The sequence below is a fragment of the Trichosurus vulpecula genome, chromosome 3, assembly GCF_011100635.1.
Source record: "Trichosurus vulpecula isolate mTriVul1 chromosome 3, mTriVul1.pri, whole genome shotgun sequence".
NCBI classification, from domain to species: Eukaryota; Metazoa; Chordata; class Mammalia; order Diprotodontia; family Phalangeridae; genus Trichosurus; species Trichosurus vulpecula.
In genome coordinates this window covers 41,191,232-41,213,021 of record NC_050575.1, presented here as the reverse complement: position 1 = coordinate 41,213,021, position 21,790 = coordinate 41,191,232, and the positions used below count along the sequence as shown (strand labels likewise).

The following is a 21,790-nucleotide window of genomic DNA, read 5'->3' as shown; positions in this document are numbered from 1 at the left end:
TATAGTTTACCAAATTAAAATTTCCTGCAATTACTTTTGAAGTTTTCTCAGAGGCGGGTAGGAACTACTATATCATTCTTAAAGTTTCCTCCATGGTAATAATCAAATCTAGGGGTACAGAGGTAATGAACACCAGGTGTGTGTGGGATGAGGCTGTCAAGATGTGCTCAATGTATTGGGTTTATTTTGCTTAATTGTACTTCTTTGTTAACAAGGAAAGTACACAGTACTATAGATTTAGATCTAAACCTTTACTACAGATTTAGACCTTAGAAATCCTCTAGATCAACCCCCTACAGATGAGTAATCAGAGGCTCAGAGTTTAAGTGACTTGTCCCAAGTCACACAAGTACTAAGTAGTAGAGCTGGGATTCAAAGGCTCAAATACAAAAGCTTGTATTTTCTATTACACTGCAGTAGGTAGGTGGTAGTGATTTTTGCAAAGTGACAGCAATGATGGAAAAAAAGCATCAAACCCCATTAAGTTTCCTAACTGGGAAAGGTATAGACCATCGCTTGTCATTCTCATATTGACCCCAACATGCTTGCTACCTCTGTCTCAATCATTTGCCAAAAGGAGATTGTTGGTGTGTGAAATGTTTCTCAGAAGCAACAAATGGGACCAGGGTATCCTAATGGGTGTAATTAACTGTTACTCTTCTCTACTCTGGAATATATATATATATATATATATGTACACACACACACACACACATATATATACACTCTCCCTTGACTCTAGGATTAATTTGAGTAGGATGTGAATCCTCTATCATCTATAAAGAGAATAGAGAAACCACCAACTAGGATGATCCTGCACATAGAAATCTGTTTAATAAATATACATTTTAAAAGTACCAAAACATTACCAACAAAATAAACATAATATACACTATTTACAAGAGGGTGTAATCATCACTGACAAAGTAATAGGATCAAAAGCCAATTCTTTAACAAAGTTCAAAATTTTCCTTTCAGTTCATCTGACTATTAACAATCACAGAAAGCAGCTTTGGTCAGCCACTAGAATCCACAATGAGCAATCAGTAAAATACTTGGTAATGAAGACACAATTCTTTTGGGAAAACCAAACATTAGAAGAACTCTCCAAAAACCCCATATGCCTCTTAGGAAATTTTCTTTGAACTTTCTTCCTTGCTACATGCCAAGAATTCACAAGGACAGGATGTGAGACACCCTTCTATTACAATAATGTGTTTCAAGCAAACCTATATAGTTTTGTGTGTACTTTTTTTTGTGTTTTTAAGTTTTTTTAGAAAAATAAAATATCTTTTTGTACAAATTATACAGAGTAGAGCTTCATGCTCTTCTGGTTATATTCAGTTCATAATGCTAGGCGCTGGCCTCCAATCACACAGTCATCATAGAGCAACTAAAAAGAGAGAAAAAAGGCAAGTTAATGTCTAGAACTTCAATGACAAAAAGTTCAGTAATTCTTGGACTTCTTTCTCCATTATACAATTTTTTTCTTAAAAAAAGGTAACAATATTTTCCCTTAACAGGGGGGGATTAAGCCAAGAGATAGTTATAAAATTACCTTAGGACATGGGTGAATCTTTTGGCATTTTTATAAGTAGAAAATATTTAAGAGAAAGATTTGATTTAACATTCATTTTGTGATGAGTTGATAAACCTAAATTATGTTCCTCTGCTTTACTCCCAAGGGCTAGAGCTACTATGCCCCAAGGGAACAAGGAAGAAATAAGATATACAGCCAGAAGAGCTCTCAGAGGTTCAATCTCCTCATTCTGCAGCACGTGAAACTAAGACCCAAAAAAGGCCTTGGCTTGACAAAGATCAGACACATAACATACAGCAGAGTGAGCATTTGAACCCAGATCCTTTCATTCCAAAGAGCGTGATCTTCTCAACATGCCACACTTGTCCTAGTTCTAATTTAACTTTTTTTAGAGGGTGTTGTAAGGGATCACTAAGTGTTGCAATGGTACTTACTTCATCCTCTGTGAATTCTGACTCTGTGTCATAGCTCTCTTCATCTTCACTCTCTGGAAGCATTTGCAGGCTTTCCATGGTCAGCTGCCCCAACTGCTTCTGAATAGTAGTGTTCTCTCGGCCCCAAGTGAGTTGGTATGGAGAGTAACCTTGGTAGGTAACTTTGTTCACATCAGCCCCACACCGTAACAGGAGTGATACGAGTTCAGGATTCTGCAGGTCTACGGCAAGATGAAGGGCAGTCCGGCCATTACAGGGCTCCTGTGATTCGAGGAAATTAGGATGCTTAATAGATGAAGTAAATCACATTTGGGGGAAAGGGGAGAGGGGTGGACATAAGTACTACAAAAACGGTAGACCCTTCTGCATCCTTGCCACACAACCATTTTAAAAACTGTTATAATCACCTGAGCATTGACATCAGCTCCCAAGGACACCAAATGTTCTACTATTGCTAAGTAACCTCGGATGGAAGCCAAATGGAGACACGTGTGACCTGCAAGAATCGGGAAGGAAAATGAATATCATCATTCATGTTAACCCTAACATTTCCCGCTACTCCCAGAATGGGGACTTTTCACCTCATTTTCTGAAAGGAGCTATGTCTTCTGAATTTTTAGGAGCCAGACCCTCCCCCCCCCCTTAGGTAAAGCTCCCCTAACTAAATTAAACTGATAAGAGAGCCACAGATAACATTTTTAAAAGTCTCAAATTTTTAGATACCAGGCAAGTTCTTTCCCAGCCTTGGGCTCAGATTCTGTTTTAAGCTGTATTAAGTAGGCCAATTCTAATGTTTGTCCAGGGCCGCCCTCCGAAGAGTGGTAGAATAGCTGGAGTCATACCATTGTAGTTTGTGGACTGTAGCACTGAGAGGAGGTCCTGGGTTTGGCAATACTGGGTAAGCACTCCTACACCGGCCAGACAGCCTTGCTCACAAGCAAGGTGCAGAGGTGTATTCCCTTGGAAGTCCCTGAGTTCTGGGTCGCAGCCAGCTTTCAGGAGCGTCTCAGCAATCTCTGGCTGTTTGGTGATCACTGCCAAGTGAAGAGGAGTCTACAAACCAAAGAAGGAAAACAGGTAAGCCTGGGTCATACAAAAACGTTCTGGGATTCCCTTAAAAATGATCATTTCCCTAGACTTAGGAACTGCCAATCTGGCCTTATTAAGATCAAAACTATAACTCAAAGCCCAGAAGTAAATGTTACTGATGGAGACATTTCTCATGCTTTAATAGTTTAGCGTGAAACTGTAGTACTTTTTTGGACGGAGAGGACCTGGGTTCAAATGTTGGGTTTGTCACATACTTTGCTACCTGGGTAACTTTTTGGTTAGGTAAGTGACTTACACTGAACTTTAATTTCCTCATCTACAAAATGAGGTCCTTTTCCCATGTAAATTCTGCCCCCAAAGAGGAAATTGATGAACTGAGTAACTTCAAATGAGAGACTATGCCATCCTGGGTCATAAGTAACAAACTTGGTGACTGTCCAATGCCTGTCCAATGGGGCCCAGAAGGAACAAAGAAGTGGGTCGCGAAGGGGCCGCACCTGCTGCAGATTGTTCTGAGAGTTGAGAAAAGCCAAGTCCCCCGCCACTTGTCGGATGACTTCCAAAGTCAAGGTCTTCTCTTCGTGAATAATGGCCAAGTGGAGAAACCTGAAGCAGCAGCACGGGGCGACAAGAGAAAAAAAAACCCAGCCGTGAGTGATGCTCAGCAGGGCGGTGGGAAGATACAGGGGGAAGGAGGAAGGAGGAAGGAGGGTTGCGCAAAGTTGGGGTTTCTGAAGGCCGTGGCCGGTGTTTTCCGCGAGGTTATTATGAGCTGAGTGTTCCTGGCACTACCCCAGGGACTTTCCGGGCCCTCCCCCACCCCTCCCCGGCTGGCGCCGGCCCGGCCCCGCCCCTCCTTCCCCAGCAACTGGAACGCCCTGTACTTCCCCCTCCCAGCCGCGGCCCCCGGCGCCCCGGGCGCGCGGCCAAGCCCCGCAGAAAGTCCCAGCGCGCTCCCCGCCCCCCCCCCCCGGTCACCTTATGCAACCTGGGACTTTATGTCCCCCGCCCCGCGCTCGGCTCCCAAAGGGCAGAGGATTTCGTAGGTTTTTTACGGGGGGGGGGGCGCGAGGCAATGAAAGTTACATTTGCTCGCTTGTGGGGGGAGGGCGGAATAGGATGCGCTTCCTGGGCCCCGTAAATGCCAGTCAGGCGCTTTCGGGCATTCCCTGCAGCTACGTGCCCACTTGTGCGGCTCTGGAGCTGCATCCGACTGCAGTCTTTGTGCACCCCCCCCCGCCCCCCTCCCTCACGGCCCCCATCTCCGTCCCCGCAGCTAAGAGCCGGGGTATGTGGCAGCACTTACGTGTCTCCGTCCTCCGTGACCTGCTGCTTCCAAGGCTCTTGGGGCGGCCCGGGCTGCGCCTCCTGGGGCTGGATCCGGATCTCCTTCAGCTCCTTCACCATCAGCTCATAGTCCTCGTCCTTCATGGAGTCCAGGCCGCTGTCATGGCGATCATCCAAAAGCCTCTCCTTTTTGAGCCCGTCCCGGGGGCTCTCCATGCCCTGCTCCTGGGGGTTCTCCTCCTGGGGCTGCCTCAAGACGTGAAACATGGCGCTGCTCGAGCTTCGTCTCTTTTCGGGGCTCCAAACACGGCCAGCGAGCGCAGGGAGAGAGCCGAGGGGGGCGGAGGAAGGGGGCGGCTCTTCGGGCTTGCTCTTCTTTCTACGACGGACCAGCCAAACCGACAGTCAAACGAGTGAAGGGCGCTCGTGGCGCCGCCGACCTATATGCTCAGGCAGGGGATTTCTCAGGGGCGGAGTTAAGCGCAGGGAATTTCCAAGCCAGTCAGAGCAAAAAGAGAGAACTGGTCTGGTCCTGCCTAGGAGGGAGGAAAAGCCTAAAGCCCGTGTGAGGGTTCAAGAGAGAAACTCCCTGTGATGAGCCACTGGGGTCATGCACAGGGAACATTTTGATGAATGCTTAAGTCGCTGGAAAGTCCTCCCTGCATGTCCCCTCCTTTTCCCCCAGGTATTTCCCTGCAGCCCAGACTCACTCTAATCCTGCTGGTTTGCAAAATACCTTTCCTCCCCCATCCTCTGGCATATATTCCCCCCCTACCCTAGGGTTTTCCTTTATAAATTTTATATTGGATGCATTCTGATACCCTAAACTTCCAACATTTCAGGAATGAATAAATCAATAAATGAATTTACCCCCTCCCCCCATAAAACATTTAAGTGCTTACTATGGGCAAAGTACAGTGTTAAGCCTTGAGGATACAAATGGAAAAGCAAGACTGTCCATACTCTATAGGAGTTCAAAATCTGTCAATGGGGAGAGACAACATGCGTTGGATGTCTCAGCTTCAAGTCAGATAGAAAGACCCAGAGGTCCTTAGAGTATAGCAGCAAAACAGAAGTTAATGTATCTTCTTTAGCATAATTTCCATGGCTAATTTTTAATGATTTGATGAAATAATGATTTAAAGATAGCTCGTCTATGGGATTTGCTGAATCAAACAGGTCTTTGCTTTAAAAGGAAATCTTTTAAAGAAGAAAGATGGGAATTATGGTTGCATGCAGGGATCCCCTCCTCCAAACTTCCTCTGTGTGAAAGTGTGGTCTAGTGGATGGAGTGAGACGGGAATCTTAGATTGCATTTCTCTGTTTGCTATCTATCTCTATTTGCAGTATAGAGCCTACTGATTCCTTACTTTCCTTGTTTTCCTAATTAGGAATACTGACAAATTAGAGTTAAAAAGCTAGGTTCTTTGAGATTCTCAAATGAAAAATACTTCTTGTGGCCTAATTGAGTTTGCACAAGCATCGCGTCCTAGATAGATGGGGAACAGACTGATGAGCTTTTTTTTTTCAGTGCTAATAACTATTCTTATTGAATATAGAATGAATTGAATTCACTGTACATGAAACTGTTAAGTATGAAATAGTAATAAAATAAAGTCAAGTGTTTAGGGCCCCTTTGTTTATTTTTTAAAGCAGAGGTTGTAGATATCATTACAATCAACCAACATGTATTTGTTGATGGTCAGCTATGTGCCTTAAATTAAGCTTTTGCATATATTAATCCAGACCTTTATAGTTTAACTACTTTGTGCAAAACTTTTGTTTAATCATGTAAAAAGGATGGGAGGGGAAGGGTATTGGGGAGATGTAATTCAAAGAATGATGCTGACAGATGTTGGTGAAAAACGTGAGACCTAAATGTATTACATTGTATGCTAACCAGGGCCAAGAGTATGTCTAAGTCAGATAACTGCTCGGAGGGGGTACTATCACATTTTAAAAAATATTTTTCTCAAATGTCACCTATACTTGATGCCCACCTCCTTTCATTGTGAATCGACAAAGACCTAATTGCTTCACTTATTTGGCAATGAAAAAAGTAGGACATGATACACATTCATGTATCCTTCCATCCACCCATTCATTCATCCATCCATCTTTTCATCCAACAAACGTTCAGTAAGTGGTATTCAAGACACAAAGAAAAAAGATAGTCTTTTCCATCAAGCTGAATTATATTGGGGGAAAGAACATGTATACAGAAAAAGCCAAAATATATATGAAGTAACGATAGGGCATAAGCGAGAGGGATATCAGGATTGGCTTCTCTGAAGGAGTTAGCTAAGTTTATGTAGCGATGAAAGGTTTGCAAAGCTCTTTACAAGGATTACCTCATTTTAGCCTCATAGCCACCCTGAGGAGTAGGTACTACTATTTCCCCCATTTTACAGGTGAGGAAACCGAGGCAGAAAGTTTGAATGACTTGCCCAAGGTCTTGCAGGTAGTAAGTATCTGAAACGGGATTTGAAATAAGGTCTTGCTGATTCTAGGGTCTAGGGCTCTACCATTGTTACACCTACCTGGCTCTTGTATTGTGTGTCTAATGTTTCAGGCAAAAGATCTAAACTGCTGTAGCACTCCCTCTGAGCTACTTTTCCAAATCCATCCATACAGGTTTACAAGTTGGGTCCCTAGGGACATGACTACAAGTTCTAAGGTACCCAGTGGTTACAGGCTCCTAGAACTTACAAGCCCCCACCAGTGTGCTTCCCATTAACGGTCAATCAGTAGACACATCAGCCCAAGCAAAGGCATTTATTAAAATGGCATAGGAAGACCTGTTGCTGCAAAAAATTTCCCCTCATGAACCTGTGGCACACTTGGCTACAATTATTATTATTAATAGTGTCAGGATCCCGATGCCAAGACTACTCCTCTGTTTTTACTCCTCTCTTTTTACTATTAGGAAACATCCTGCTTTCCAGAGCCAAGGCCCAGCAAACAAGCTGTTAAACGTAACAACAATCCTTACCCTCTGGATGATCTCAGCCACAGCAAAATCCTAAAATTCTTTCCCACTAGCACCAGGTGGTCTCCGAGCTTGGACAAGCACCTGTAGTACCTGTGTTCTGGTCATGAAGCCCTGGTATGGATCAAACTTATCTCATTGTTACTGTTAGCCCTCCACTGTCCGGGCTACGGCTTACTTAGTAGCTATGGTGTAAGTATTGAGATTTGCCCACACTAAAGCAGGCCTCCTAGTAGAGGGGGCCCCTGACATGCATCTAGCTTCCCTCCTCCAATGGAATAAAGAAAGTTTTTAGTTTATAATCACCATTAGCTCTTTGGTTTTATTTTGTTTTATTTTAGTTTTAGAGTGAACTGTGGTTTTGATAACTTGTGTGAACTCTGGGTTTGTTTTGTTTTTTTTTTAGTGTTAACAACAGTTGCAGAGTTGCTGTGACTGGTTATTTGTTTTTAGTGTTGACAATAAGGAGAGGGCACATACATTTACAATACAAAGACAATTTGGTACACATGTAGAGATCAAACATAACCAATGCAACTCATGCTTCTAGTACTACAGGATATTCAGTACCACAGGACTTTCTCTGTGGAGCCTTCATGACATGCCCCCCTCCTCCTTCCCCTCTCCCCCAACGTCTATAGCTGGGTTCCTAGGGACTGCTCCTCTCCCGAGTGGCTCTCAACTGCCAGCAATAGCTTTCTTTTGAGTTCATAGCACGCTCTCTTTTCTGGTCCAAGAGATCCAAGTTGCTTGCAACCTAGAATGCCTCTCTACTTTCGTGTCTGTCTGGAGAATATGTATCTCTGCTCCCTGCTGGATACATCTCAATTGTGCTTCAAACTCTTTTGAACTGCCAAACTTTCAAACTGCTGGATGTAGTGAAGTATTTCTTCAGCTGAATGACTTAACAATGGAGGTGGGGAGTGGGGGCGGAGAGAGAAATCCCCTCCTCCTCCACCAGAGCCATTCTTGGAATTCTTTCTTCGCTGTTGGTTCCTAGTCTGAACTAGCTCTTAATATCCAACTGCATCATTTAGGGGTCCCAGGGATGGCGTAGAAGGGATAATTGATTATTGTTTGTTTAGGCATTCTTCACTTCTGATTGAGAGAGAAAGGTATTCACATTACATAAACAGTAGTACGTTAGCACATCATTCTGTGTCTATAACGGAGCTGGGAGGGGAAATCAAATCCTCCCTCCCTTATACTGGTATCACTCTGCTTCTTGTAGTGGGTTGGCAACTTAGATCAGACCTATTCAGATTTTGGCCTTGGGTGGTGTTCATGGGTTTGCAGAAGTTTCTTGATGTTTTTGTAGTGTCCCTACCTTTTACCCTTTGTGTTTCTTCTTATCCATTTCTAATGCAGGGAACCTGGGTTTATAAGTTAGTATAGATGAAGAAGAGAGTGAAAAATAGACATATAAGTGTGGTACCATGGGAAGAATGCTGGCTGTGGAGTTAAAGGACCTGGAATTCTGCTTGTGGAAGCTTAGTCACCTGCATGACTCTTGGCTAGTCCTTAACCTCCCTGGGCTCCAGTTCCCTCATCTGTAAAATATGGGGGTTGAACTATATGACTTCAGAGAGCCCTTCCAACTCTAGAACCTTTAGAGAAGTAGTAATAACATCTAATTAATCTAGCGCAGCATCTAGCTAGCTAGTCCCTATCCTTTACGTCCCATTACAATTTGTTCTTGTTTATTGTTCTGGGCTTCTGTCCCCTCAGCAGGGGAAGTGAACCCTGAAATGCTCCAACTCCATCTGACTTCAGATTCCTGAGAAACAATTTTATTTTTGGTTTTAGTCTGAAGGATTCTCTTCAGTAGAGTTGGGGAGAGAAATTGGGAGAGAGGAAGTAAAAAAAACCCGAAAAACAACTTACCCAGGTTTGGAACAGGCAGTTTTATACTTAGACAGGAAGGGAATGGCCAAGCAATAAAGACTCACAGAATGATTACCAATTAGTGGAGAGGCTAATACGCAAGCCTCCTGGGGAACTCTGTAACAGGGCAGCTCATTGGTTACTTTTACATTTCACCTCCACTGAATATAGTCCAGTCAAGGCCAAAGGTACCCCTTTGCCAGTGGTTTCCTCTCTCTGTGGGCAACTCCTTCCTTCTTCCAAAGGTCTGCTGCTTCCTCTGCTGTTGCTGTTTCTGTCGCAACTGCTCATGAAAATAATGCACTACTGTTTGGGAAGGGGGAGAATTCCAACTGTTTTTTTGAAATCTCACAAGTCTCACACAAACGGCAGGCAGCCCCATGCCAGAAACTAGGAGGCCATGGGTTGGAAAGTCCCCCTCCCCCTGCCTTGGCCCTTGGAAACTAGTCATCCTCACAAGCCTCAAAGAGAGCAAGAAGGAAAGGCCTGAGGGGGTGGGGATAGTCCCTTTAGTATAGCCTTAATATTCTGGCTTAGCAATCATTTAAATAAGTCCTCATGACTGATAAAAAGAGGGGCAGCTAGGTGGCACAGTTAGTACAGCACGAGTTCCTCACCTGAGTTCAAATTCGGCCTCAGACACTTGATACACTTACTAGTTGTATGACCTTGGGCAAGTCACTTAACCCGAATTGCCCTGCCTTCCCCCCTACAAAAACAAAACGAAAGAAAAGAGCTTCTCCATCATGCATAGGAAGGACACTATATGATCTGTGCAATATTTGTAGTTTTTGCAGAATCACTGCATAGGAGGAAAGACTAACTCACTGGGAGTTAGTTTAACTGGGTCCCAATTCTAGATAAGCTATGTAACCCTGAATTTAATTTAACAATTTAACCTTACCTCTCAAGTGCCCCCTCTTTCTCATTTGCTAATGAAAGAATTGGACCAGACTTTCCTTAAGACCTTGACCAATTCTACAACTCTGTTCTGCGTAAATGAACTCATCTGATATTTCGTAGACGTTGATGTGGTCCTTGGGAACATCATAGCAGAACTCTCCATATAAAAAGAATGATAACATTCTTTACTTGATGGAATGCAGACATCTTAGAAGTATCATTTCATTAACCCTCATAGCACCTGTTGTGAGAAGGGTGGAGGCAGACACTATAGAGGCACAGGATTTCCTTTAATTGAATTTCAATCACTTTTTAAAGGCACATGTAAATGAAAATCGTTTCATCTTTAATCTAGAATAGTTTCCAAGAGCCCCTTGTTTGAAGCTTTTTTTAATCGTCTGGTGTTTCTAGATTTCTTCTAGTGACACCTAGTGTACAAAAACTGCGGCGGCAACAACATTAACAACAAAAGCAGTTCATTGACTTTCCAGGTCAGTGAAGATGCCTTAGGGCTTAATGATCAGTGTCTGGAATTTAGGAAGGCATTAAGTTCTGAGCCTTAATGAGTTGTCCGTATTAATTGGGGATTCTAAAGGGCTCTTTGCTTTTCTTGCTACGTGGGGAGCCGAGACTGTGTTGATAATGCTGCCTGACTGGTTTGGTGTTTTTTCTATTCACGTGTAGCACTGTTTTGGTTTTTTTTTTAAGAGATTGGTAAATGGGAAAAAAAAGTAAATACAGGAGAGGGACTTCCTAAGATCATAGGTTTCTGAGCTAAAAAGGTCCTTGAGAGGACATCTGGTTCAACTCTGTCCTTTTTACATGCAAGGAAATGAAGTGTCAGAGAGGAGTTGCTATGCCTTGCTGAAGGTCACACAGCTGTTGTTCAGTCGTTTCAGTCATGTCTGACTCTCCGTGACCCCATTTGGGGTTTTCTTGGCAAAGATACTAGAGTGGTTTGCCATTTCCTTCTCCAGCTCATTTTACAGATTAGGAAACAGAGGCAAACAGGGTTAAGTGACTTGCCCAGGGTCATACGGCTAGTAAAGTGTCTGAGGCCAGATCTGACTCCAGGATGAATTACTAATTCAGATACTCAGACTCCAAATTAAGCACTCTTCCCACTATACTATGCTTTCAAAGAAGGCAGAGGAAGAGTATGGTGTTGAGGTTAAAACACACCTTTATGGATTGTTTAGTTTATTTTAAGAGCTGACAAACAGGACTAGAACTGAGGGTAAGGGAGGAGACGATGAAGCTTCGATTCAGGGCAATTGCCTGCCCCAAAGTCCGTGTGTGGGCTGAGTCCCTCCTCAATCCCACTTTCTCAGTGTCTCTCTGGGGTTTTCCTCCCATTCTCATACCCCACTCTTCCTTTGCCTTTTTCTTAAGACAGGTTTGTAATTTGGGCGTTTTAGATGGTGCTGGTGAAGCTGAACTCTGGAGGACTGGCCGACCCTAGGGTGATTTCATGCGTCCCAGTTACAATTCCTAATCTGTGCCATGTCTTTTACAGGGGATTATGAAATCCACAGTTTGGGGTGATGAGGCAAGATCTTTAGACCTTCTCTTACCCAAGGTGAGCTTTCTTCAGCCCAACGCACCTTGCCTACCCAGCAGTTGTACCCAGAAGAACTAACTGTCCTGGGCAGTGTCTCATGTTCTTCTTTTCTAAGGTCTCTCTCTATATCTATCTCTGCTTCTAATTCTGTTTCAACAACCTGGCTAGCAGCTTCTGTGGGGGTATAAGATTCACCCACAGCCAGCACTCAGAAAGCTGCCAACAGCACAGGTTCTTTCGATCTGCTTAATTAAGGAAAGCAAGGTGAAGGGGTTGAGAAGCTTACTTTTAATTCAAATATCATTAAGTTAGTTCAGGGGAAAAAAACCAGCACCCTGAACTTCAAAACAAAATGCAAACAAATTACAGACATCAACAGACTTTGTCTGATTCAAGTCCCAACAGATAGTTACCAGAGTTCAACAAAGTTTCAACATCCAGGTTACAAGCTGGAGGGCTCCTTAACTACAGCTGCCCAGAATCTCCTCATCAACACCATCTCCAGAGCCCCACACCAATGACTCTGTCCTCCCTTCTTATAGGGCTTCAGACATCATCAGACATCATCTGAATCACCAGAGCTCAGGCTCTGGTGATTGGTTCTTGAGTTGGCCCCTCCCCTTAGGACCCTGGGAGGTTCACATCCACATGGATTACTAACACCTAATGGGGTTTGGGGCTTAGCACCTAGTAAAGCTCACTGAGATAAATTGAGTCACTCAAAGAAAACAAAGGCCATTCTGGTTACAAATTCCCAGGTGAAATTTTTCTAGGTGCCATAATTCCTAGTTAGGGCTTTACTGTCATGCATTTTTAGATTTTCTCTTCCTACTAATATAAGAACAAATGCCTTGGAGTCTAGGAGATGAGTTCCAGTTCCTACTCTGGCCAATTCACTTAATCTTTTTGAGTCTCAGTTTCCTCATAGTATGTAAATGAAAATAAGACTATTATTTCTTCCAGCAGAATATAAACTTTCTGAGGAAGCAATGCTGGTTTGCCAGGCAGCGATAAAGCAAATGGTAAAATTGAGTGAAGAAATTCACCAGGTCTCAGCAACTCTTGAAGTGGACACAGTTAGTCAATATTCTTTCTATGTGGATATGTCTTTAAATAGATCACCAAGCAAGCTACTCACAGGTACGGTTCAGTTCCCAAATGTAATAGCCTTCATTTGCTGGTGTAGCTGCTTCTGCTCCAGCAGCTGCTTCTCTTCTCCTGGATGAAAGGCCATCAAATTCTAACCCCGTACAATCCTAAACTTTGTCTTTGATCTTGTCACGCCCAGGGCTGGGAAGACTACTTTTTAAAATACTGAATTGCAAATCCTACTGGGCCCTCTAAATAGCCCATTAGACTTTGTATCCTCAGGACTTAGGGTAAGTTTATTGAACTGAATTATTAGTCCTATTTACCTCACAGGGTTATTGTGAAAATCAAATGAAATAATATAGGTGAAAATGACTTGTAAGCCTAAAATGTCATATAAAGTATTATTACCTCCTGGTCAATGTAAACAGTCATAACCATTTAAAAGATAAATAAAAGATGATGTAGAGAAAAAAGATTTATTAATTTGCTTATGTAAGTAAATTAAGGTGGTATAAGAAGAAAGGAAAGTGACACCAAAGTATCTATCAGTTTTAACTAGGGCCTTTGATATCTTTTCACTTTCTATTAGAAATATGAATCTGAATTTCCTTATTCAGAAGAAAAATGAGCATTTATTAGGTCTCTCACAGGGCAACCTGAATCTTTTGAACTTTTCTAGGTATTAGAAAGAGCAACAGTGGCTAGTACAATCTAGTACTAGTATTCTTGGAAATTGTTTAGGAGAAAGAACTCCAAATAGGTACACTAGAAGCTTTAATTCCATGAGAAATATAGAGACTAAAGAAAGACCAAATAAGTGTAAGGGCCAGGAATCAAAGAATAAAAGTTTAGAATACACAGGAAGTGAAGACAAATAATGAAGAGCATGAGAGAAATTCTTTTTAGAAAAAAATACAGAAACTTTAAAAAGTAACAAACACAACTTTTGAGAATCCCTTGGATAGCAAGGAAGTCAAATCAGCCAATACTTAAAGAAATTAGTTCAGGCTATTTATTGGAAGGTCAAGTACTGAAGTTGAAGCTTAAACACTTTGGCCACATAAAGAGAAGATGGGATGCTTTGAAAAAGCCCCTGGTGTTGGGAAATATTGAAGGCAAAAGGAGAAAGGGACGGCAGAGGATGAGATAGATAGTATCATGGAAACAGCAAATATGAACTTGGACTGACTTTGAGAGATAGTGGAGGATGGAAGGGTCTGGTGTCCCATGGTTCACGGGGTCACAAAGAGTTGGACATGACTGAACAGCAATGAACGAAACAACTTGAAGAGTTGGGGAGGAAGGGGGATTTTACATAGCCGAGAGGGAAAAAAAGAGTAGAAGAATTAAATAAGTAGATAAAAATAAGTAAGAAAAAGATGCTAATCAGACAACTCCAAAACTAGGGAAAGGAGTAACAAATGGGAGGGAGGTCCTTGAGGATGAGGGAAAGAGAACCAGTGGGAACAGGTGGCCTTAAAGTAAATTAAAAAACGAAACAAAACTGAAGAGACACAGTATTGTATTTACAGAGGAAGAGGGAAAAATCCTACTTTGGAAAAAAAAAACATTAAAGACAAATATAGGAAAATATAAACTTAACTCAATGTGAATGGATTAAATAATGCAATAAAATGAAAAAGAGTGACAGATCAGATTAGAGGAGAAAACCACATAATATGTTGCTTACAAGAAACACATTTGAAATAGGGAGATACATAGAAAAAAAATGAAGGACTGGAAAAAAATTTACTAAACATTATATGAATCCCTCCCCCCACCCCCAAAAAACAAGGAGTTGTAATCATGCTATCAGATAAAGCAAAAACAAATGTTCAAAACATGAAAAGAGACAAACAAATTATATCATGTTGAAAGGAATTATAAACAACCAACTAGTATCAATATTCAATTTATATGCTCCAAATGCTTTAGCACCTAAATTCATAAAGGAAAAATTAACTGAACTACAAGAAGACCCAGTAAAACAATAGTGTCAGGAGATTTCAGTGTCCCTTTCCCAGTTTTGGATGTCTAGAAGAAAGATGAACAAGTGAGAAAATACAGAACTAAACAAATTGCTGGAGAAACTAGAGTCGAAAGTCTTATGGTGTCTTTTAAATAGTACTGTAATAGCTAATAATAGCTAACATTTATATAGTGCTTGTTATGTGCCAGGGACCATGCTAAGTGCTTTACAATTAGTATTTGATCCTCACAACAGCCTGAGGGGTAAAGGTGCTGTTATCTTAATTTCACAGATAAGGAAACTGAGACAAATAGAAGTTAAGTGATTTTTGCTCAGGGTCATACAGCTAATAAGTGTTTGAGGTTGGATTTGAACTCAAGCCTTCCTGATTCGAGGACCAGAGCTCTAATTCATTGTGCCACTTAGGGCCCTACTGTTAATGAATTTACAGGCATACATCAGATGTATTTTGGGTTTGTTTCCAAACCATTGCAATAAAGCGAATATTGTAATAAAGCGAGTCACATGAATTTTTTTGCATATAAAAGTTATCTTTATCCTATACTGTAGTCTATTAAGCGTGCAATAGTATTATGTCTAAAAAGCAACATACATACTGTAATTTTAAAATACTTTATTTCTAAAAAAAATGCTAACCTTCATCTGAGCCTTCAGTGAGTCATAATCTTTTTGCTGGTGGAGGGTTTTGCCTTGAGGTTGATTCTGGCTGACTCATCAGGGTGGTGGTTGCTGAAGGTTGGGGTGGCTGTGACAATTTCTTAAAATAAGATCACAATGAAGTTTGCCACATTGATTTACTCTTCACTTGAATATTTAGAGGCTGTTGTAGGGTTACTAATTGTCCTAATTTCAATATTGTTGTGTCCCAGGGAATAGGGAGGCCTGAGAAGAGGGAGAGAACTTATCAGTTCGCTGTCTTATATGGGTATGGTTTGTGGGGGCCCCAAACAAAATTACAATAGCAACATCAAAGATCACTGATCACAGATCACTGTAACAGATATAATAATAATGAAAAAAGTTTGAAATATTGCAAGAATTACCAAAATGTGTGATACAAAGACATGATGTGAGCACATGCTATTGGAAAAATGGTATTGATAGACTTGCTTGAAGCAGGATGTCCATAAACTTTCAAGTTGTAAAAAATTCAGTATTTGCGAAGTGCAATAAAACGAGGTATGCCTGTCCATATTTTTTCAGTACCATATGGAACTTTTTAAAAAATTGACCATATGTCGGACACAGACATTGCAAACAAATGTAAAAAGAGAGAAACAGTAAATATATCCTTTGGTAATGATAAATATCTCCAGATTATCATGCAATAAAAATAGTAGTTCAGGGAGCACAAACAAAATATACAGACCCAGATAGCAACTTAGCAATGAATTGCTAAATAATGAGTGGGTCAAAGAAAAAAAAATCATGCAGAAAAAAATGATGAAAAAGCTCAAAATTTCTGGGATGCAGCTAAACTAGCCCTTGGGAAAAATCCTATCCTTACAAACATACATTAACAAAATAGAAAAAGAATGGATTATGAACTGAATGTGAATTTAAAAAAATAGGAAGCCAACAAATAAACTCAAAATAAATTCAAAAGAAGAGATATTAAAGATTAGAATAAAATTTGATAATAGGAAGCCACAAATTATAGAAATGCTAAATAAAACTAAAAACTGGTTCTTTAAAAACACTAATAAAATTAATAAACCTATAGCCAATCTGATCAAAAAGAGTGTAGAATATCAAACAAGATAGAAAATGGATAAGAAAGCTAATTATGTTAATTGTTTTCCTAATGTTGAACCATCTTGAATCTCTGGTAAACAAAAACATCCAAAAACCACATGATTATCTGAATAGGTATAGAAAAAACCTTCATCAAAATACAGTATGAATTTATGCTAAAACCCTGCTGAATATAGGTATAGAGACATCTTTTTAATATCATAAAAAGCATCTACATGAAACCAAAAGTAAGCATTATCTTCAAGGAGGGCACACTAGAAGATACCTTAAGCCCCTGCAGATAGTGTAGACTCCACAGGGGCAGAGATAACTGGCCTGGCTCTGGGAGAGTGGTCTGGAGCATACTTGCTATACAATCATGGCATTATCTTTGAATCCTCATGCTCTCTGGTCCCACATATCCAATCAGTTTCCAATTCTTGTGAATTCCACTTCTATAAACATCTTTTGTATCACTCTCTTCTTGTTGTTCATATCACTACCACCTTAGTGCAGGATCTTATCACCTCTCCTCTGAACTAATCCTCCTCTTATCTAATAGCTAGATAATTGATTTCCCTTCCTTAGTTCTCTCCCCATTCCAATCTTTTCTCTACACGATTGTTAAAGTTTTTTTCCTTAAACTCAGGTATAACCATATGACTCTCCTACTTAACAACAAGCTCCTTTTTACATATAAGATAAAGTATCAACTCCTCTGTCATTTAAAGCCCTTCATAATCTGGCTTTATCCTTCTTTTCCAGTCTCATCATTCATTGTTCCCCTTCCCATTCTTTATGACCTAGACCAATTGGACTCCTTATTTTTCACCCATGACCACATCCATGTCTAATGGATTTCCCATGTCTGTGCCTTTGCCCTGGCCATTCTCCACGTCAAGAATGTACTCCTTCCTCACTTCCAAGTCTTAGAATCATTTCATGATTCAGTTAAATCATTATTTTTGTTGCCAAACCTTTCCTGATCCTGCTAGTACCTACGCTCTCAATATCACCTTTTACTTATTTTGTGTATACTTATGTATTGTGCACATTGTTTTCCTGATATAACAAGTAATCTCCTTGAGGACATGGACAATCTTTGTGTCCGAAGTGCCTGGGACATAGCAGATACTTAAGAAGTGATTCCATGATTTCTAGTCCATATGACATCACTGGAAGAATTTTATTATTTGTCATTTTAAAAGCATCTACATGGTACAAAGGATTGATGCCCTAAGTATGTTATAATAACCCTCTTAACAGAGGGCCTCAGCATACTTTAAGTAGGCCTACCAAGGGAGTTCTAATGGGATAGGCATACTTTGTCACTGTCTTCATTGCTAAGGTCTTAGAACATTTTGGGAGAAGAGATCAACAGGATCACAGAGCTGTTGAAAGATTTGTTCTCTAGATCGCAAATGGAATGAGAACTCAGCTCTTTCTTCTAACCATTAAGATGCTTTCTTTTCTAAATCTAGTTTTTGGAGTTCTTGATTTCTAGAGTAGTTTCAATGTACTTGGACAATTATTAGAAATCTTGATCAGTTATGTAGCCATTTGGCTAAAATTGGGAAGGATCTCAAAGCACTTTGGTCTGGAATGAACTTTTAGATTAAGCACTCTTCTTTTTAGCTAAAAAAAAAAAGTTGATAAGAGATATTAGACAGTGTACTTGTTAGGAAAGGTCCTAAAGACTCCTATTACTAGGCATGGATGTGTATGGCAAATGGATAGGCCTATGATTTCTCCTCTCCCAATATCTACCTTAATATAATTTCTTCTTAATTTTCTTTTTAATTGCTAGATGTCTGTAGTCATACAGATGTTTTGCTTGAATGAAAAATATTCAAATTCTCTAAAAAGCATTGAAAATCCAAAAGGATTAGATCTATAGACAGATATATGAAGTTCAGTGAGGGTAATAGAATGAGAAGTATTAGAACGAGTTAGATGACCTTGGTTATATGCCCGGTTCTGCCACTAGTAGGTGATTTTAGGTAAATTACATGGGCGAGTAGCATCTCTGGACTTCAATTCCCTCTTCTGCAAAGTGACTTAGCAGACAGGGAAGGACTGCATTTGGAACTAGTAGGCATGTCACACCTGTTCTATTTCGGTAGCTTGCTCGTTGGTCTCCCTGTCTCAAGTTGCTCCTCACTCAGTCCATCCTCCACTCAGCTGTCAATTTGATCTTCCTAGAGTGCAAATCTGACCATGTCACCTTCCTATTAAATCAATTCTAGTGGCTACCTATTGCCCCCAGGATCAAATATAAAATCCTTTGTTTGGCTTTCAATACCCTCTATAACCTTACCCCTACCTACCTTTCTAGCTCCTCCCCTCACCCCCCTCACCGCCCCCCCCCCCCCCGCCCCAGCCCCACTTCCCCCTTATACCTGACATGCCACCTCCAAGCATTTTCACTGGCTGTTCCTCATGCTTGGAATGCTCTCCCTCCTCTTTTCTACTTCCTGCCTTCCCTAGTTTCCTTCCCATCTCAGCTGAATTTCCAATTTCTGCAAGAAGCCTTTCCCAGTCCTCCTTAATCTTGGTAAATCCCCTCTGAGATTATCTCCAGTTTACCCTGTATATATCCTGGATGTACATAGCTGTTTGAATGTTTTCAACCCACTTAGGCTGTGGGCTCCTTGAAAGCAAGGACTATCTTTTTTGCCTTTCTTTGTATCCCCAATGCTTAGCACCATGTCTGGCACATAGTAGGTGCTTAATAAATGCTTGGGAAGTTGGGTGGCAGCTTGGATAGAAAGCTGGGCCTAGAGTCAGGAAGATTCATCTTTCTGAGTTCAAATCTGGTCTCAGACACTTACTAGCTGTGTGACCCTGGGCAAGTCACTTAACCCTGTTTGCCTCTGTTTCATTATCTGTAAAGTGAGCTGGAGGAGGAAATGGCAAAACACTTCAGTATCTTTGCCAAGAAAATCCCAAATGGGGTCATGAAAAATAGGACATGACTGAAAAAATTACTAAAAATAAATGCTTATTGACTGAAATATAAAATTCTTCCCAAAGAGGACGGAGCTATACTATCTGAGGAAGAAGCAGTTGCTTATCTATCCTTGAAGGAATGATTATATAGATCCATGGGAGCCATCAGGTGAAAGACCATTCAAGAAGAGTCGTAGGGAGAAGATAAATAATAGTTGTCAGTGCTGATGGGTATTGAGGAATCTGTTTGTCAACTTGATAATAACAATAGAGAACTCTTCTATCAAATTGTCATAGCATGTATCCCAAGCATGCCCAGGCATGTGTCCAAGAGAACTTCCCAAGGCAAGTCAGACTTGATGACTACTACTCACTTCTGGTTATTCATGTGGGCACAAATGATAAATGCCAAAAGGAATCTAGAGGAGGAAACTAGGCAACCTAGCTTCCTTCAAAGCTCAGCTCGAGCACCGCCTTCTACAGGAGGCCTATCTTGATCACCCCCAACTGCTACAGACTTTTCCCTACCAAAAAATTGCCTTTTGTGTAATCTACATATATTTTGCATATGTTTGCATATGATCCTGGAGGCAATATGGATCCCTTGGAGTTGACTTCAACATAATGGTGTCACTTTGGTCCTCTTCAAGAATGAAGGACAACAACCAACCAATCAAATGAATGAGGGTGGGGCAACATAGCCAAACCTACACTTTACAAAAAAAAATACTTTGGCAGCTGTGTGAAGGATAGATTATAGTGGGGAGACACTTGAAAAAAGAAGAGGAATAGGTATTGCAGTAGTCCAGGTGACAATGCCTAGCACATAGTAGATGCTTGCCGATTGATTTATTGAATCTTGAAAGTATTGCTAGAGATAATGAAGTCTTGGGCAAGAAACTGAAGACCGTAGGAGCAGAAGTAGTGTAGTTATTGGTTTTTTTGTTTTGTTTTGTTTTTTTAGCAGTTTCACAGGTTGAAGGCAAAGGCTTCAGAGGAGGAAGCCATTTTGGAGAAATGATTCGCTAGTTAAGGAGGTGGTACGTGAAGCTAGGATTTAGATTTCTGTATCATAGCTGCCTTAAAACACAGGAATGAGAGACTCCGAGTTTGGGATAAACAGTACCAAATTAAGGTTAGAATGTATAAGGACGTAAAAACAGAAAATCCCAGTTTATAAAAACTGAAAGGATAGTAAATTAACTGAAGTAAGTGAAGCCAGGTGATCTCTTTACAGGATGTGAACATGTCCCTTTTATGAGTCAGAAGCAACATCACGAGGTGATTGGACACCCTTTCTGGTGACTCTTAAAAGGTATAGTGCAGTCAGTTTGAGGGGTTCTGGCAGGAACCCACAGTTGAAGAAGCAGCAAGCTCTTTGCCTCTTGGTCAGGGTGGAAAAAAGAAGGGATTTTTTTTTCTCTGCTCCCCATCCTACCATTAATCATGGTGTCTACTCTCCCAGAAGGAGACACCCTACCCAGCAGTTGGAGAGTCATTTCCAGAGAATCTAAAGTATGATTGAAGTAGCAGAAATACACACTACTGACTGACACAGATATAGAAAGGTGGTCACTTGAGTCCAGAAGCAACTTTAAGGAGCACTACCTGACAACGTAGAAGAAAGCCAGCTATCATCTCAAGAGTAAGCTAGCACTGCCAATTGAGAGTCGTGCTGTAGAGAGGGACAGATGCTAGAAGTCTAGCTGAGTAACCCTCCATTCAGAGAAGTTGTGCCAGGTGGAGAGTTATTTTGTGAGGACTCCACTAGGAGAGAGCTGATTTGGAAGCCTAGCAATATTGGAGAAGTAAATTGTATATGCCACATGTGTTGCACCTACATGTGTCTCACTACTGTTTTAGTCTATTTTTCTTTTTTCTCCCCGTAGACATTATGTATATTTACAGGATAATGAATCCTAGGTTTCTGAGGGTGGAGCTTTTGTAGCTACTGTTTTAATGCGACAGTAATAAATTCTGTTTCTAAGAGTTAACCGTCAGATGACTGTTAAAGGGAAGAACTCCATGGAGGCTTACGAACTATGGTAGTAGGAATGGGTACCCACATCATACCCCCTTGAACCCAAGGTAGTCACCTACCTGGGGCCTGAGCCTGCAAGCCTGTGAGTACCAAGTTGAGAGGGTGGCTCTGACAGGGTGCTACAAATATAATTTGAAATCTGATAGAAAAAGCTTTAAACAGAAAAGGAAGTTTAAGGGAGAAAACAGCCAATTCATTAAACTAGCTATAATAGAGCATAGCTATAATGTAGGAATTAGTAGTGTAATAGTGATACCCAGAAATATATAGGAGACAAAATCCAAGAAAAGAGTCAGCAATAAAACCTGTGACCTTAGAGGTGGGGTGCTGCAAGAG

At 41.1% G+C, this 21,790-nt stretch overlaps 1 protein-coding gene across 1 annotated transcript; it reads right to left on the bottom strand.

Moving 5' to 3' along the window:
• Positions 1-804: 804 nt before the first annotated feature.
• Positions 805-4,757, bottom strand: NFKBIA (NFKB inhibitor alpha). Its single transcript, XM_036751600.1, has 6 exons — positions 4,331-4,757; positions 3,522-3,630; positions 2,817-3,027; positions 2,382-2,470; positions 1,975-2,235; positions 805-1,393 (listed from the first exon to the last, which is right to left on the bottom strand). Exons 1-6 carry the CDS (start codon positions 4,576-4,578, stop codon positions 1,346-1,348), a joined length of 966 nt encoding a protein of 321 aa, XP_036607495.1. The 5' UTR covers positions 4,579-4,757; the 3' UTR covers positions 805-1,345.
• Positions 4,758-21,790: the final 17,033 nt, after the last annotated feature.